The sequence below is a fragment of the Cavia porcellus genome, unplaced genomic scaffold, assembly GCF_034190915.1.
Source record: "Cavia porcellus strain 051 isolate PalLab524CR breed Dunkin Hartley unplaced genomic scaffold, mCavPor4.1 scaffold_10, whole genome shotgun sequence".
NCBI lineage: Eukaryota > Metazoa > Chordata > Mammalia > Rodentia > Caviidae > Cavia > Cavia porcellus.
In genome coordinates, this window is record NW_026947493.1 from 61,618,257 (window position 1) to 61,634,206 (window position 15,950).

General features: G+C 30.7%; 1 protein-coding gene across 1 annotated transcript in view; it reads left to right on the plus strand.

The window, feature by feature from the left end:
* The window catches only part of Cnbd1 (cyclic nucleotide binding domain containing 1), a 349,396-nt gene that overhangs the window by 293,995 nt on the left and 39,451 nt on the right, over positions 1–15,950 (plus strand). The window contains exons 7-8 of the mRNA XM_063256859.1: positions 11,833–11,970; positions 13,075–13,207. Coding sequence (XP_063112929.1) covers positions 11,833–11,970; positions 13,075–13,207 — 271 coding nt within the window. The remainder of the gene's footprint in view (positions 1–11,832; positions 11,971–13,074; positions 13,208–15,950) is intronic.

Consider the following 15,950-nt stretch of genomic DNA (forward strand, 5'->3'; position numbering starts at 1 on the left):
AAAGACAATTCTAAGCAGCAAAGGCAAGGCAGGAGTCATCACAATTTCTGACCTGAAGTTATACTACAAAGCAACTGTAGCAAAATCAACATGGTACTGGAATAAAAACTGATCCAAAGACCAATGGAATATATTACAAGATACAACCACAACTACCAACACATTCAACCACCTTATTTTTGATAAAGGGGCCAAACATTTTTACTGGAAGACTATAAGTCTCTTCAATAAATGATGCTGGAGAAACTGGCTCTCCATATACCAAATACTAAAAATGGATGCATGCCTATCACCATCTACTAAATTAAAATCTAAATGGATCAAAGATCTGAATATCAAAATAGAAACACTAAATCTATTGGAAGAAAAATTGTGTAAAAACCTTGAATACATAGGGGTAGGTAGACAATTCATGGACACAAATGAAATCACATGGGAAATACTTCCCAGAATCAACAACTGGGATCACATCTTATTAAAAAGTTTCTGCACATCAAAAGAAATCTCTAGCATAGTGAAAAGAAAACTCACAAATTGGGAAACAATCTTAGTGAACTGTCCCTAATACAAAGGACTTCTGTCTAAAACATGTAAATAATTTAAAAAATCAAACTTCAAAGATCCAATCCAAAAATGCACATCTGAGATGAATACACAGTTCTCAGATGAAGAAATACAAATGGCAAATAAATACATGAAAAAATGTTCATCATCATTAAAACCACACTGAGATTCCATCTCACTCCTTAAAGAATGGCCCGGATAAAGAAAACTACCAACAACATGTTCTGGAGAGTCTGTGGGGAGAAAGGAACTCTCCTGCACTGTTGGTGGGAGTGTAGACTGGTGAAACCACTGTGAAGGTCAATCTGGAGATTTCTCAGAAAGCTGGACTGAAAGTCCCAATTGTTCCAACTATCCCACTTCTAGGTATATTCCCAGAAGAACTGAATACATCGTACCATGGTCCTATACGTGCACCCATGTTAATAGCAGCACAATTTGTAATTGCCAGATCTTGGAAACAACCTAAGTGTCCATCAGTTGAGGAATGGATAAAAAAGTTGTGGTATTTTATACAATGGAGTACTACTCAGGTATAAAGAATGATCACATTGAGATATTTATAAATAAATGGACACAGCTTGAGACCATACTCATAAGTGAAATAAATCAAAGTCACATGTATAAATACCTTATAGTGTCCCTAAAGAAATGGTAAGAATACATAAAAGTATGTGGTAACTATGATTCCCCATATTGCTTTAAAGCTTTATAATATTTTCATTCATTTAGTTGGAATGGTTTTATTTTGTGTTGTCTGATTTTGTTGTCTGTGATAGTATGAACAGCTATTTTGAAGGAAACAAGACATTGTAATAGCTAATGCTGATTTAATACAATCTTGTTTTGAAGTCTTACTAAGCTTTTGTTCTTCTGTCTCCATCGGTTTTATCATGTTGTATCTTACTGGATTTTATTATACGTGATAGTATAAACAAAATTTTTTATGGACAAGAGATAATATAGTGACAACTTTTCATTTTCTGTTAGTTGGTTTTGAATACTCTGTAATACTTTCATTGTCTTGAATGATTTTATATTGTCTCATTATGTTTGATACTATAGTATATGAAGGTACACTCAAATATTTCAAGGAAAGAGACTATGGTAGCTACTGTTATGTCGGGTTGTCTTGTGGTTAAACTATGTTGCTTAAGTTCTTTCTGATCTGTTTTATGTCCTCTTTTATCTTAATCTTTTTAAAATAAAAAATACATATGTTTGAAAAATTTAAGACCTTTAAAAACTCTGTAAATACAGTCATTTCTTAAAATAATGTACTCTAAAATGAATGTCTGTTTTTCTAATTTTTAAGCATTCAATATCTACCTTTTCTTTAGCTCTTCTGTGCTTGGAAAGAGAAACCATTGAGTCAATGGAAGCTATGGAGTCAGATTACCCACCTTTCAATATTATTTCTGGCTCTTAAGGTCTGTGAGACCTTACTGTGAGAAATTTACTTTGTGTCTTATTTTTTTTAATGGTCAGAATAACACTTTAATGATTCAGTGAGTTAATACTTATAAAGTCCTAAGCACAGTGCCTAATATACTGAAGGCATTTTATGCCATTATGAAACAAAATAAGCAAATAAACAATGTTTCAATGCAATATTTACATGTCAGTAAAATACTTATTTTTATAATATGATCAATAACTATAACAACATAATTTCTAAATGTGCTCATGTCCAAGTGAAAAAATAAGCAGTAATTTGAACAACCACTGTATATATATATATATATATATATATATATATATATATATATATCCACTTGGAGATATATATATATTTCCAAGATCCTAGCAACTATGGAACAACCTTGGGCAGGTAGTCAGCCTTACTCAGTTAAAGATGCTGGACAGGTTGATATAGGTAAAGTGCTGGTTGGTGCGGGTGTAGCTCATTTGCCAATAGCTTATTTGTTTTGCAACAAATTCGTCCCTTCTTTCCCTTTTAGGATATAAGTTTGGTCTCCAGCATTTCTCTACGTTTAAAGATTAGAAAGGGAAAAAATCCTTTTGTTATTTGATTCTATATAGCAAGGTTTTTTCCTCCACTAGCACCATAAATCTTTAAAGTTTTCTTCTGAGATACTTGACAGCTTCTGAAAACAAAATACAGTAATAAATGTTTTGAAGTTGTTTTTATATTTCACTAGAAGTTTCTCCAGAATATTGCCTTAGTCTTCTGTTTTCCTCTGGAGTCACTTGATTCATACCATTTGTTCAAGCAACAACCTCGATGTTTTATTTAAATGTACATTGACATTTTAGCTCACCCCTAATTGGTTTTTTATTAATGCTTTCAAACTATACCTCTTCTTCCTCTGAAAGCATTTGAATTTAAACCACCAACTATTTAAAATGTATGATATATTTAAGATATTTGGTCTCTATCTGTGCATAAATTTACCACATATATACAGACAGTATCTTTCTGTGTATAGAAAGACTGTATAAGTATACACTGTGTATAGATAATCTAGGAAGTCTAAGCACTATTTTGTTTTCCACCATAGGACACAGTTTAGCATGAAAAGTATCCACTGGGTGACTTAAATGCTCCCCATATATCAGGCACTGCCACAGGATTGGAGAGGACACTTGGCCTGGAATATGTGCTTTTATCTGAGTTGATCACAAAAGACACAAACAAATTAACCATAGTTGGATAACTACGTTCTTCCCTAATAGATTCCTTTTTAAAGCACAATATACATGATGAGTGAACATTATGCTTTTATTAGATTATTGTTTTAAGAAGCTGTAAACATAGCATAAAAGCAGATCAAGTTTAAGAACAAGTTCCTTTTTAAGAATTTTACTTATTAATTATATTTTTAGTTCTTTTTCTTTTCTCATGGGATATTTGACTTATGTGTTCATTTGACTGGATAGTGGATGCCCAGAAAGTTGTTACATTATTTTTTGTTGTGTCTGTGAAGTTGTTTCTGAAAGAGCTTAACATTTGAATCAGATTAAGTAAAGATCTACACATATTCATTTGATTGAGCAATATCTCATTATTTGATGGCTTGAACAGATCAAAAAAGTGGAGAAAAAGTGAAGCTGTTCTCTCTGAGCTTGGACATATATATTTATCTGCTCTTGGACATCAGTGCTAACACAAATACCATATCTTAATTTGAGTCTGGGCAGTAGATAGTGTACACACAGAAGGCAAAACTACATGACTAGATCACATCAACATAAAAAAATCAATTTGGGATCACAGATGTAGTTTTTGAAAGAAAGACTTAATATAATTACATAGTCTAGATGAGTCTATTATAGTGTTTCTTCATGATATCATGATGGCAACAATTTTTGTCTTTAATAAGATATCTATAGAAATAAACTGCAAGTATATTTAAAATCAGAAAACTTTGGTTTATACAAAGACACTAAATAAATGAAAAGATGCACATAGAATAGCCATAATTGCAACATAATTACTGATAGAAGATTAATGTCTGGAATATATTATGATCTGTAAATCAAGAAGGGAAATATAGTGAAGAATATAAAATATGTAAATTGGTCTTTACAGAACAGAAAGTGTGAATTTAGGATTTGCCCAATAGAAAGATATTCAACCACTTTAGCCATGATAGAAATATACAGTAAATATGTGCACATAACAATAAATGAACATAATAGCTAGTGCTGATTTAATATCATCTTGTTTTGAAGTCCCACCAAGCTTTTGTTCTTCTGTCTCCATCGGTTTTATCATGATGTATATTATTGGATTTTATTAGATGTGATAGTATAAACAAAATGTTTTATAGATAAGGAGATAATATAGTAACCATTGTTCATTCTCTGTTAGTTGGTTCTGAATACCCTGTAATACCTTCATTCTCTTGAATGGTTTTACACTGTCTTTTTATGTTTGATACTGTAGTATATCAAGATATACTCAAATATTTCAAGTAAAGAGACACTATGGTAGCTACTGTTATGTCCGATTGTCTTGTGCTGAAACATTATGTTGCTTAAATTATTCTGTTCTGACCTGTGTTGTTATGTCCTCTTTTATCTTAATCTTTAAAAAAAAACAGCAAGAAATGAAGATAAGAAAAACGAATAGTAAAAACATTTTTGCTAATAAATGACAAAGATTAAAAAAACAAAATACCTAATGTTAGAGAAGTGAGGTGAATATGGCACTGCCTATTCTGGTAAGAATATGGTTTACTATTCATATTTTGAAAATAATTTTGCATTAAATGTTCAGAGATTAAAATAGACTTGCCACTTTGTTCTTAGATTTATATTTTAGAGAATCATTGTGTCTTGAATGAGGACACATCTATACCAACAATGATCATAATTGTATTTTAGCCAAATACTGATAAAATCACACTGATCAACAACTGAATAAATAATTTTAATAGAATCATATGGAACAAATTATTTCTTAAAAACATTGTTCAGCAAAAACAAACTATAAATGATCATTTTTATATTAACTTATCCAGTGTTGGTAAAGGTAAAAGCATATGTCAAATGGTGCCTTGGACTAAAAGTCAGATTTTTCTATCATTTTAGAGCCAGAGATTTAGCTCAGTGGTGTAAGTGCCTGCAACAGATGACCATATCTGTGTTTGCATGAGAAAGATGGCTGAGTTTGTGTTTGGCACTGAATGCAGAGTTTGCAAACAGAAATAAAATTTTGCTAAATGCTTCTGTTTGCAAAGCATATTATTTCCAAACCAAAGCATTCCTAAATGTAGGTACCACTATATTCTAGGACTACATTAAAAAGTGTTTAAGATAAAGTTTAAACAAATGTAATAAATAAAATAATGGCCAACTTTATCTGAATGAGATAAATTTAGTTTTGTTAGCCAGTGATTTGGGACACACGAGTTTATTTATTATCATTTTATATGCTTTCAATAAATTGATGGATTTAAAACAGTCTTTGCAATTATAAAAATAGACAATACAGATAAAAATAACGTCTTTAGTTGAGAAAAGTCCAAAATGTAATTCAAAGTGCTTAACAATAAGTAAAAAGGTAAATATTAAATGCTTTTCACATGAAATTAGGCTGACACAGTTATTTTACCTTACATCTGAGCTTATTCGGTTGAATCTTCTTTATAAGCACACATTAAATTTGAAATTAATGGACATCAGAGCCATTGAACTCAATATTATATGAAGGAAATGTTCATTTTAAATATGAAGTCAAGAATACTGTTTCAATTTTATAAGAAAAAGAATAAAGCCTCCTATACAATGCTACTAAAATATGTAATCTTCTATATAAAATTCAAATTATACCAGAATTAGAAATTGGCCATATAACAAATGAATTATGTTAATATTTTAAAGTACTTTAGGTTTTATAACTGTAATAAGCTAATGAACATATCATGAGTACTTATGTATGAAGATATATAGAGTATCTTTTGCAATAAGTACTCCATTAAGTGTTTGTAAGTTTTACAAGTTAATTTTTTAAAGTTTATGGTTATGCAAAGTAGGCAAAACTTTCTTTAATTGACATTAAATTTCATATTATTATGTATAAATATTTCTCAATTTTAGTGCTTACATTTCCTTAATTTACTGTGAATAACCTACTTGTATTCTTTGCAATATAACATGTAAGTGTGGGAGAACAGTTTTATAAATGGTGGGCTGGGATGATTCCTAGTGAATGAACGGTAAAGTTTCATATATCAGAGATGAATTTTTTTCTTAGTAATAGAAAAATAAATATTTCAATAGTGATTTGAAACCTCTTACAAACTTATTAGCAGTATTGAGTATACTAACTTTTAGAAAGTTATAAAATATAACTTATTTCATAAATGCTATTTTTAGGGAATTAGTTTGTTTTGAAATACACATTTCATTGTCTCACAAAATGAATACCTCCATATTAAATGCACGAAGTACTGAATCACGTTGGATGAGTCTAAAAATCCAGGTACTTCAATTTAGACCAGTGGGAGGCAGGAATAATTGCATGCTGTTAGTATAAAGTTATTTTCTTATATCTACCATAAATGAAAAAGGAGTTTATTGTTTCAATCACTACTGAAGGTTTTGTTTCTCTGATGCATTAAAAAAAGTAGAATTTTAAAATAAATACAAACATAAGAGAGTTTTTGGAATTTGCCTGCGACTCCATTCATGACTATCAGCTAAGCTGTGCTCTTGTGTTAGTAAGATTCAGGAGCCTGGGTAGTTTAAGAGAGTTTATGTTGTAGATAGTGTCACACTTATGACAGGATCATGTTTTCTGTTCATTCTCCAGATATTATTCATGGAAATTTTACTTTTTCTCTGCTGACTGACTCACTGTCCCATATTCCTAAAAATGTATTTAATACGAAATAAAAAGTCGTACCTCTTTAAAATATTTTAAAAAGAAATTAATTGATAAAAAAGAATATACCAGCAAAGAAGCAACTGATGTTAGGTATTCACATTACCGTCATTAATATCTAATGCATATGGGTAGTCATCAGGGCTAACTATTCATGTTACTTTCATTATTAGATGATGCATGTGAATGGTATAGGAATTATTAATATTGGTTGATTTTTAACAGCTCTAATGAAAATATATATATTTATCTTTTCTCTTTTTCTTGTATGATATTATTTGCTTAATAAAAAGCAGCTCTCTCGCACTATCTCTTTCTCTCTCTCTCTCTCATCAAAACCAGGATTAGGCCCTTCATAACATTTTTTCTTATTACAAGAACTAATTTATATCAAAATTTTTGGAATTCTTTACCAGAATCTCCCTCCATTTGATGAGAAAAGGCTTGGATACTATTGTCTGTTTGTTGTGAATGATTCCACTACTTTCTTCATATGGGAGTGATAAAGGAAGACAAAATGTCCAGATAATTAAAAGAGATCTTGTTTTAAAGATATTCAGTTACTTCTACCTACTGTACTCTGCTTTTTGTTATGATAAAATAGTTCACGTCAGACCAATCCCCTCACTGAAACAACCACCAAAATGGAATAAAATCAAATAAGGGTTTCAAACTTTTGGAGAGTGATAAGGAAAACTGGCAATAACAGTTCGTTATTTTGGGGCACACATTTTCTGTTTTCCTTAGTGGCATTTACTGATTTGTAAACATCACAGAGATGATCAGTTGGACAGAAGGCATTAGAGTAGGACTTACAGGGAATAATTTAAGATTACATTTTAAAAGAGAAGATCCATTTTGAACTCCTTTGTTTATCTACAAGAATAATAACATAAGAATACATAGTAAATCAAGAGAGAACTTGATAAAGCAAAATACTTCAACATTATAGTGAATTATTTTAATAGACACCCCTGAGTAACTAATAAAAAACTAAGAAACAACAAAAAGACCAATGAACAGAAAATTCTGAGGAACACAATTAACAAACTTAACCTGTATTTAACGTTACAAATAATACATTTGAAACATACCTTCCTTTGAATTGCATATAGACAATTTGTAAAAGTAAGATCTCTTAAAAATATAGCAGGGCATAAGCCGAGTCTCAATAAATTTCAAATCACTGAATATGCTGTGTAACATTGTGGAATTAAGCAAAGAATTAGATAAATTCTGTGCCAAATTTAACATTTAACTAGTAGATAAAGTTTTATGATGGTTTTAAAATTTAAGATTATTTGATTAAAATTATACTGGTTTTAAAACATAGCACAAAGGGTTGATATGCAATCTAGATTCATTTGCTACTAAAACCTTCCTACTAAAGTGTAACAAATTTCTTTATATACTAAATTTGAAGACTAGTGTTTTATTACTTCATTAGTTTTTTTCAGAGAGCCTTTATTTATTAGAACATTGCTGGTATAGGACAAAATTTTTAAAAATTTATTTGAAATTCTCGGAAATGACTAAAATGGCAGGGGTGATGAGAGAGGCTCACAAACTTGATGGAAGTCAGAAAAGCAAATAATAGTTATTCGTAAAATCTTGAAAGACTATTTTCCTATTTTCAAGGTTTGGAATGAAAATACCTAAGAAATTCTTATTGAATCATACATACAAAGTTTCAGAGAAACAAATGCATTATGTCCCAAGATCACTGGGCCCTCATATCCAGTTATCTGGCTTCTCTTTCAGGCATCACTACTTACCCTCATCATAACCCAAGTTCCCCACGTGTGTGTGTGAAACATCACTGAATGTAACATCTTCCTGGAAGTATTTTCTTAAATATCATTCTTTACTATGAGAGTGCCCTTTCAACAACCAGCCAGATATAACAGTTTTGAGGGGAAGTTTAACATTTTGCTATATGAAACCATGTTCATTAATCTTTTTCTGAAACACACATTGTTAAAAATACAATGCAAGATAGAGAAATTTATTCAAGAAAAACAGGAAGTTACGAATCATCACAAATTATTGCATAATATATTAGGATTTTCAGTCTTTCAGAAGTATTCAGTCTATTCTGGGGCCTGGTTATAAACTTCTGTTATAAAGAAGTTTTTTGATTTTTCTGTCTGTTCAGCCCCTTAGAGACAGAGGGAAAAAAATTCTTTCGGATTTAGAGCAAGACCTTTCCTTGGTTTAAAAATAGCAGTTCTAATTTTAGTTATTGATCTTGTTTAATGTGTAAATGCCTGGGAGCTGGAGATGTAAAAAAATGATGCAAGAAGTTATAAAATCCTTCTTTTTTTCCAGAAAAATTTATTTTTTGTGAGAGTTTAAAACAAATCTTGACATGATTTTATTCAAAATAAATTTGTACAGATTTTCTATCTCTTATTATTCAGAAGCAGATTACTTGGGTCATGCATTACTATAGCAGCTTTTAGTATTTTTCAGCATGTGAATACATCATTTCTCAATAAAGGTAGACAACAACTTATATCTCAGTCAAATTACCTGAGATTGAAATGGTCATTTAGTGCACCTCTGTAAGCTATGCCCATCAGAATCTGATTGTCCACACAGTCTTCATGAATGATGTACAGTAAAAATCTGAGAAAGACTGAGCTCAAGTCATTTAAAAAGTTTTACATGTAGAACTTTCTGATTTAGATATCATTGCATGTATTCAGAATTATAGAAAATACTAAAATAGTGCAATTTTTTGTACCATTTCTACTTAGATTCAGTATTTTTCTATCTGAAATTCATCTCATAGTAATTTTTCACATGCTGCCTAAAATTTAACCTTACTGTAAATTGCTGTTTTAGGTAAATACAGACTTCTAAATATGTAATTTAAAGCTATTTTTCTTGAACACCTATATGATGACCACATTTACAAAACAAAGGAGAAGTTTTATAAATATGAATTATTTTAAAATTAGTTTAACTGAAATAGGTATGAAAACAGTATTGAGTATTGATAATTTGACAATTGTTAATATTAAGAAGCCTGATATGAGTTATGGATTTAAGAAAAAGCTTTTAGAATGTTATTAAAGTGATGACTTAGCTTTCGTAAAGGCTTTTAGATTATTCAGACTGAAAAATATATGCAAGAAAAGTGTAGCTGAAATTCACATGTAACAAGATGATAAAGGAAGGGAGGAGAAGAGAAAAATTAAGGAAGAATATGAAATTCTAAGCAAGGATACAAAAACAAATAGCTCTCTAGGTTTTATATGATTCCACATTTAAAAGAGCAGCTTTTTTTCTCTAAAATTGACATGTTACTAATTAGGAATCATTTTTTGTTTTCACCCAAATTTTCTATTAGATATAAGCTGACCGGTCTCCATCTATCTTCCAAAGCTATTAAACCTTCCTTCTTATTTCAATTCTTTTTATATTTTAAACATCTATTGAAGATAATTCTCATTTTATTGGTATCAATTATTTGATTAATTTTAATCTTTAAATCAGTGTGTCCACTGAATTTTATTTTCAATAATTTTATTTATAAAAATCTTTTATTCTTTTCTAAAATATTGCTTCCTTACATCATGTCACTCTCCAATTTATAGTGTATATATTTAAATGTGTATGCAGCTTCTTTTAGTTTGTAAATTTTGTTTTCTATTTCTCTTTTGAGATTCCTTCATTTAGGCTGTAGTTAGTGACTTACAATGTTTTTCTTCTGATTTTGTCAGGAGCAAGAACTGCTCTCTAAGGGAATTCATTTTCCCCAAATTTATATGTAAGGTTTAAAGTTTTCACTTTCCTGAATCTTAAGAATGTTTCTAGTTGCATAGCAAACTTTGTATCAATTTTTCAGCTTTGGGTTCTTTACTATCTTCAAGTGCGTACTCTGCACCCATATGCGTTGCAGAACCAAACTTTGAATTTGGTGAACATACTGCCCAGTTGCAGATCTAGAAAGCGAAGTCTGTGAATGGCTTTCGTAGACTGGTAGACTGCATTTTTTTGCCATTTGATATATGACATTTCCTCCATGGTTCTAAGCTTTATGGAAGGCAGCCAGGTTCCCATTCTTTTCCTCACATGTTCTTGAGTCTTATCTCTTGTTGCTACTCAAGCAGCAAACTCTGGAATTCAATATTTCATCCTGGCTTGACAGCATTGGAAACCACTCTGGCTTCATGAGTGAGTCTGTCATTTAAAATTCTCTCTTTGTATCGACATGGAGATTCAAACCCAGTACTGCTTTCTGTTAACAAGAAAAATGTTTAATCTTTCTATGGATCGGAAATAGCAGAAAATTGTTCTTTCACATCATCTTGGATAGCCATGATGATCTGAGCCTGAGAAGCTCCTCAGCCTCTTAGATAAATGTACCCTTTTTCCTGATCTGTTGTCTTGTTTTCCTAGGCAGAAATGAATAAAAATCTTCTGGGTAGCTATATGTAGTCTCCTGATATCCTGATTTATCACAGTATGTATTCTAGCCATACTGTTTATTCTAAGCTTGATATTTATCTTTCATATGTTAAATTAGGAAACTGTGCAGAAGAATACATGTATATGCCTATAGCTTATATACTACATATACATCTTGGTTATTATTACTGCCAATTTAAGGATAAGAAAAAGAACATATACGTACCATTTATCTTACTTATTTGTACTTCAAATTAATCACTAAAAAAGAATTTTTTTAGTCTTATTTTTATTATGCTGATGAAAAATAGAACCTATTTTTTGCCCTGAGAAAATGACATGGGGAGAAGTGTAAGCAATCCTTCAGAGACCATTCTTACATATATTTAGAGCTTAAGCTACAATGTATTTTGCAGATTCATCTATGCTTTCACTCTCACTGGCATTGTTTATGTTCATAAGCATTAATTAAGTTTAAGTTGATTCTGATATTTTCACAGCTGAGACGATGGGATACCTTTGGATCCCTGGAAGTGATACCTGATACTGAATTAAAAACAAGACCACTCGCAGTGGTGGCAGAAGAAGATTGTGAATTTCTCAAAATTCCTGCAAAGGACTATGAAAAGTTAAAATTGGTAAGATGTCCAGATCCCTTGTTTTAATTTTTTTATTCTGGAGAAATAAAAATGTGCCGTCTTTGGTTAACATCTCTCAGTGTCTGCTTTTGCTAGGTGGTTGAGATGAACACAGAGTTCTCTATAAATATATGTTATATATGTTCCTGATTGTTCTTCAGATTTTTTATGAATTTTAAACTCATTCACTCATTGAGCAAATAGTTATTTTTAATGACAAAAGTATGTCATGGACTGTAAATAGTAAATGATAAGACTGATAGTAGTACTACTGTTCTCCAAATTTCTACAGTCTTAGTCTTACTTCCAATTGGCTGATGTGCTGATTCACAGTAACAAGAGACATCGAAACTCAACGCTTCATGAGCAGGTGATCACAATGCAGTTCTGATGCCTACGGAGTGATGGTTTAAACTCACTTCTGTAAATTTAATTATTTATTGCTATTCTAGTGACATTTCCAACCTTTCCTTTCTCCTGTTAGTATTCCATTGAGGAAGCTTCTTTGAATGAAGAGATTAGGAGTTCCCCAAGGTCCTGCTCACCCAGCTGCTTTTACCAGGCTGTAGGCCTGGTGGTAATTATGTGTATGTTCAGAGCTATTGGGCCAGGTGTTACTTTCTTCCATTAGGCCTCTAATGGTGGGAATTTTTTTTGATTTGATGGTATCATTACCAGTGTTGCAGATGACTTTCTCAGGATTCAACTTTATTTTGAATATCTGATAACAATTTAGTTCAATTTTTGGAGCGTTGTCTTTAAAAATATAATCTATCATCTTATTTCATAATTTATCAGTATCACTTTCTTGATATTATCGAACATGTTTTGAATTTGGTTTTCTATGATAGGGTTTTTCACAATGTTATTATTTATAGAAGCTGACACATGAAAGAAAGATATGAGAATATAGTTTTACTGACCAGATTTGAAGATTAAAATTTCAATATGGCTATGTGATCATGCAGTGAAGACCCAATGAAACACTGATACATACTGATTTGTATATGCATCATTTTTCTTTCTCTGAAATTTCTCTACTTGGTTTTTTCATTTATTTTAAAATTAACTGCCATTGGAAATTTGATTGTGACACTTTTTCAGGAAAAAGAAAGACTTGAAAAAATACACAAGTTTAAATTAATCCGTAAGTGTCCTTATTATGAGGATTGGCCTACTTTATCCATATCTGAGCTAACTGCACTTATTAAATGGAAAAAGTTTCCTGAAGGTCATGGTGAGTTTGATTAAACTGTAACTTATTTTCTTTAGATAGCATTATATTATATTTTTGGGATTTGTAATTCTTTACTGTTTTAATATTTGTAAATAATGTTTCTTTGAATAGGCAACCTCTAATGCTTACCTTTGAATTGGACACTTGGATGGTTTCCTGTGTTTTAGTACAAATGACATTGTGTTGATTTGAGGTACAATTTCAGGTATAGCCTTCCTTGCCTCTGTCTCTCCAATTTTGTCCTATCCTAATATTTACATTGAAGATTGTATTGAAAAAGAGGAAAAGTAGATGGTCATTGTTATTTTTATTTTTGCCCATCTTCCTTGTTGGACTACTACTTACAAGCCAATTTGCTAATCTACATCTGTTCTACCTTTATCAGTGGAAAAAATAACAATTACAGGTTGAGTACACCCTTATCTAACATGCTTGGAATAAGCAATGTTTCAGATTCAGAGGCTCTTTTAAATTTCTGAAAGGTTGCACATATAGTGTGAAACAAGATATACTGGAGACAGAATCCAAGTTGAAACAAACAAGCGTTATTTGTATTTCATACACAACCAGTTAATAATTTTGTATAATAGTGTTGAATGCACTAATATGTTGAATGAATCTTGTCACATGAAGCTAAGTGTGGAATTTTCTACTTGAGATCATGCTGGCGCTTAAAATGTTGTGAATTTTGGAGCATTTTTTATTTCAGATTTCCAAATTAAGGATGTTCACTTCTACAGAAATTAGGTGAGGCTTAGCTAAGAGGAAATAGCAGTACAGGAGGTATTTTTCAGTATTTAATATGGCAGTGATGTTGGGGGTTCCTTGGGGTGTGTACAGAAATGTGGAGGCAGTATTGAGACATGCTGCTGAATTTTCCCGCTGGGAAGAATCAACCAAATAAGGAAGTCAGCACTGAAAGAACTATGGGGAGGAGGATCAGGGATTTAGTATCCTTCAGCAGGTAGCTATTGCCTCTCAGGATTGGCTGTAAACAACAGAGATGATTGTGATCACTCCTTGCTCTCTACCCAGTTCAGTATTAGAGGATATAGTACCTGGATTGTATTGAAAGAGGAAGTATTTCAAAGAAATATTGCCATTCCAAGTTTCATGGTCACAATTGTAGTTAGGAACATTTTTAATTTAAAGATTAAAATTCTATAAAATATGGGGTCTGAATATATATTCTACACACTTTTGTAATAGTAGGGAGAGGTCATGAAATCCAGCTAAAATATTCTCAGAGAGAATTACTAATCACCAGAAAAATCAGAGTCATCTTAGCCCTGAAGCAACTAGTTCTTTTGTTAGAAAATAGTATATATCAATAAAAAAGTTTACATTTCAAAGGGTAAGCCAGATTAATTTATTGAGACCAAATTTTTCCCATATTTTGAAATTTCTTTTAGTATTGTATTTGTATATTGTTTATCATTTTTGAACTATAGTGTTTAGCCCATGATTACATTTCTTTCTTATAAAAATTGAATATTAGTAATATGTTTTAATTCATGAAATATTTTTCTGAATGAGGTAAAAATGTCTATTCTCAATCGGTATGAAAGGTAGGAAGTAAAGTGAATTATAAAAATGGAAATTAGCATTTTAAAATTCAGCATATTTGTTTAAAAATGTGTATATTTTAGATTTATAGGTTTATTCTTTGAGTCACAAATATTAAAATTTATTTTGTGTACAGGTAGCCATTATGTACAAAAAGAGTACCTTCACCTTTCCAATCTATATTTATATAAATATGTGTGATGTTATTATAAAGGGAAAAATCATATCTAAAATTCTGTAATCCAAAAGAATATGAAAGTTGGAAAAAGAGCACGATTCTGTACTTTTACTATGTTTTGTTGCTATTAATAATCTCATAATGTGAAACTGATATAAAACACTTAAATTTAGAATCAAAGATTAAAAGGTTATAGACACAAAACATTATTCCTTAATTTTTAGTTTAATAATTTTTGTTAAATGACTTGAAGAGCAATAGGAATTTGTTAATCTATTGAATCAAAATATCTATGATTATAGTAAATAACTAAAAAATATATTTTCACTGAATTCTAAAGGTACAAGTATTTATATTCATACAGTTCTTGGAAACATTTATTCTTTCTAGAGAAAAATAAAGTTTCACCCATGGATCATGAAGAGCCCTTTCATCTCTGAACTATTATGATTCTTATAACTAAACATATGTAGGTGAAGAATAGCCTGTCAAACTAACTTAATTTTCTTTTATGGTAGTGACAAATGATATATTAAAGAAGAGCATAAGTTTTAATGCTACTTGAATTTATATGAAATTTATTTTGAATTATCAGAAAATGTAGTTTTGAATTATTATTATCAAAAATGTTGAGAAGGTAACTCAAATTATACGTTCATTATTTGGTTTAAAATGAAAATTTTCAAATGATGATCATGTGTGTTCTGATCTTTTTTAAACAATTTATATTGAATAAAATTTCAGAGGGATTTAGTTAATTATTCAAAAGCTTAACAGAGTTTAAACTTAATCCTTGGCAATCTTTGAAACAGTCAGACTTGCTTCTAGCTCTTTCTTTTTGTTAACTTCATAAATATTTCTACCTTTGATTCATGTGCCAAGGGCGCTTGACTCTCATGGATGCGTACAATGTTGAATTTCAGAAATTTATATCACAGCCAAAATCTTATGCCCAGGTATTTTTCTTCTAATGTGTGGCTGACTGGACCATAACAATTA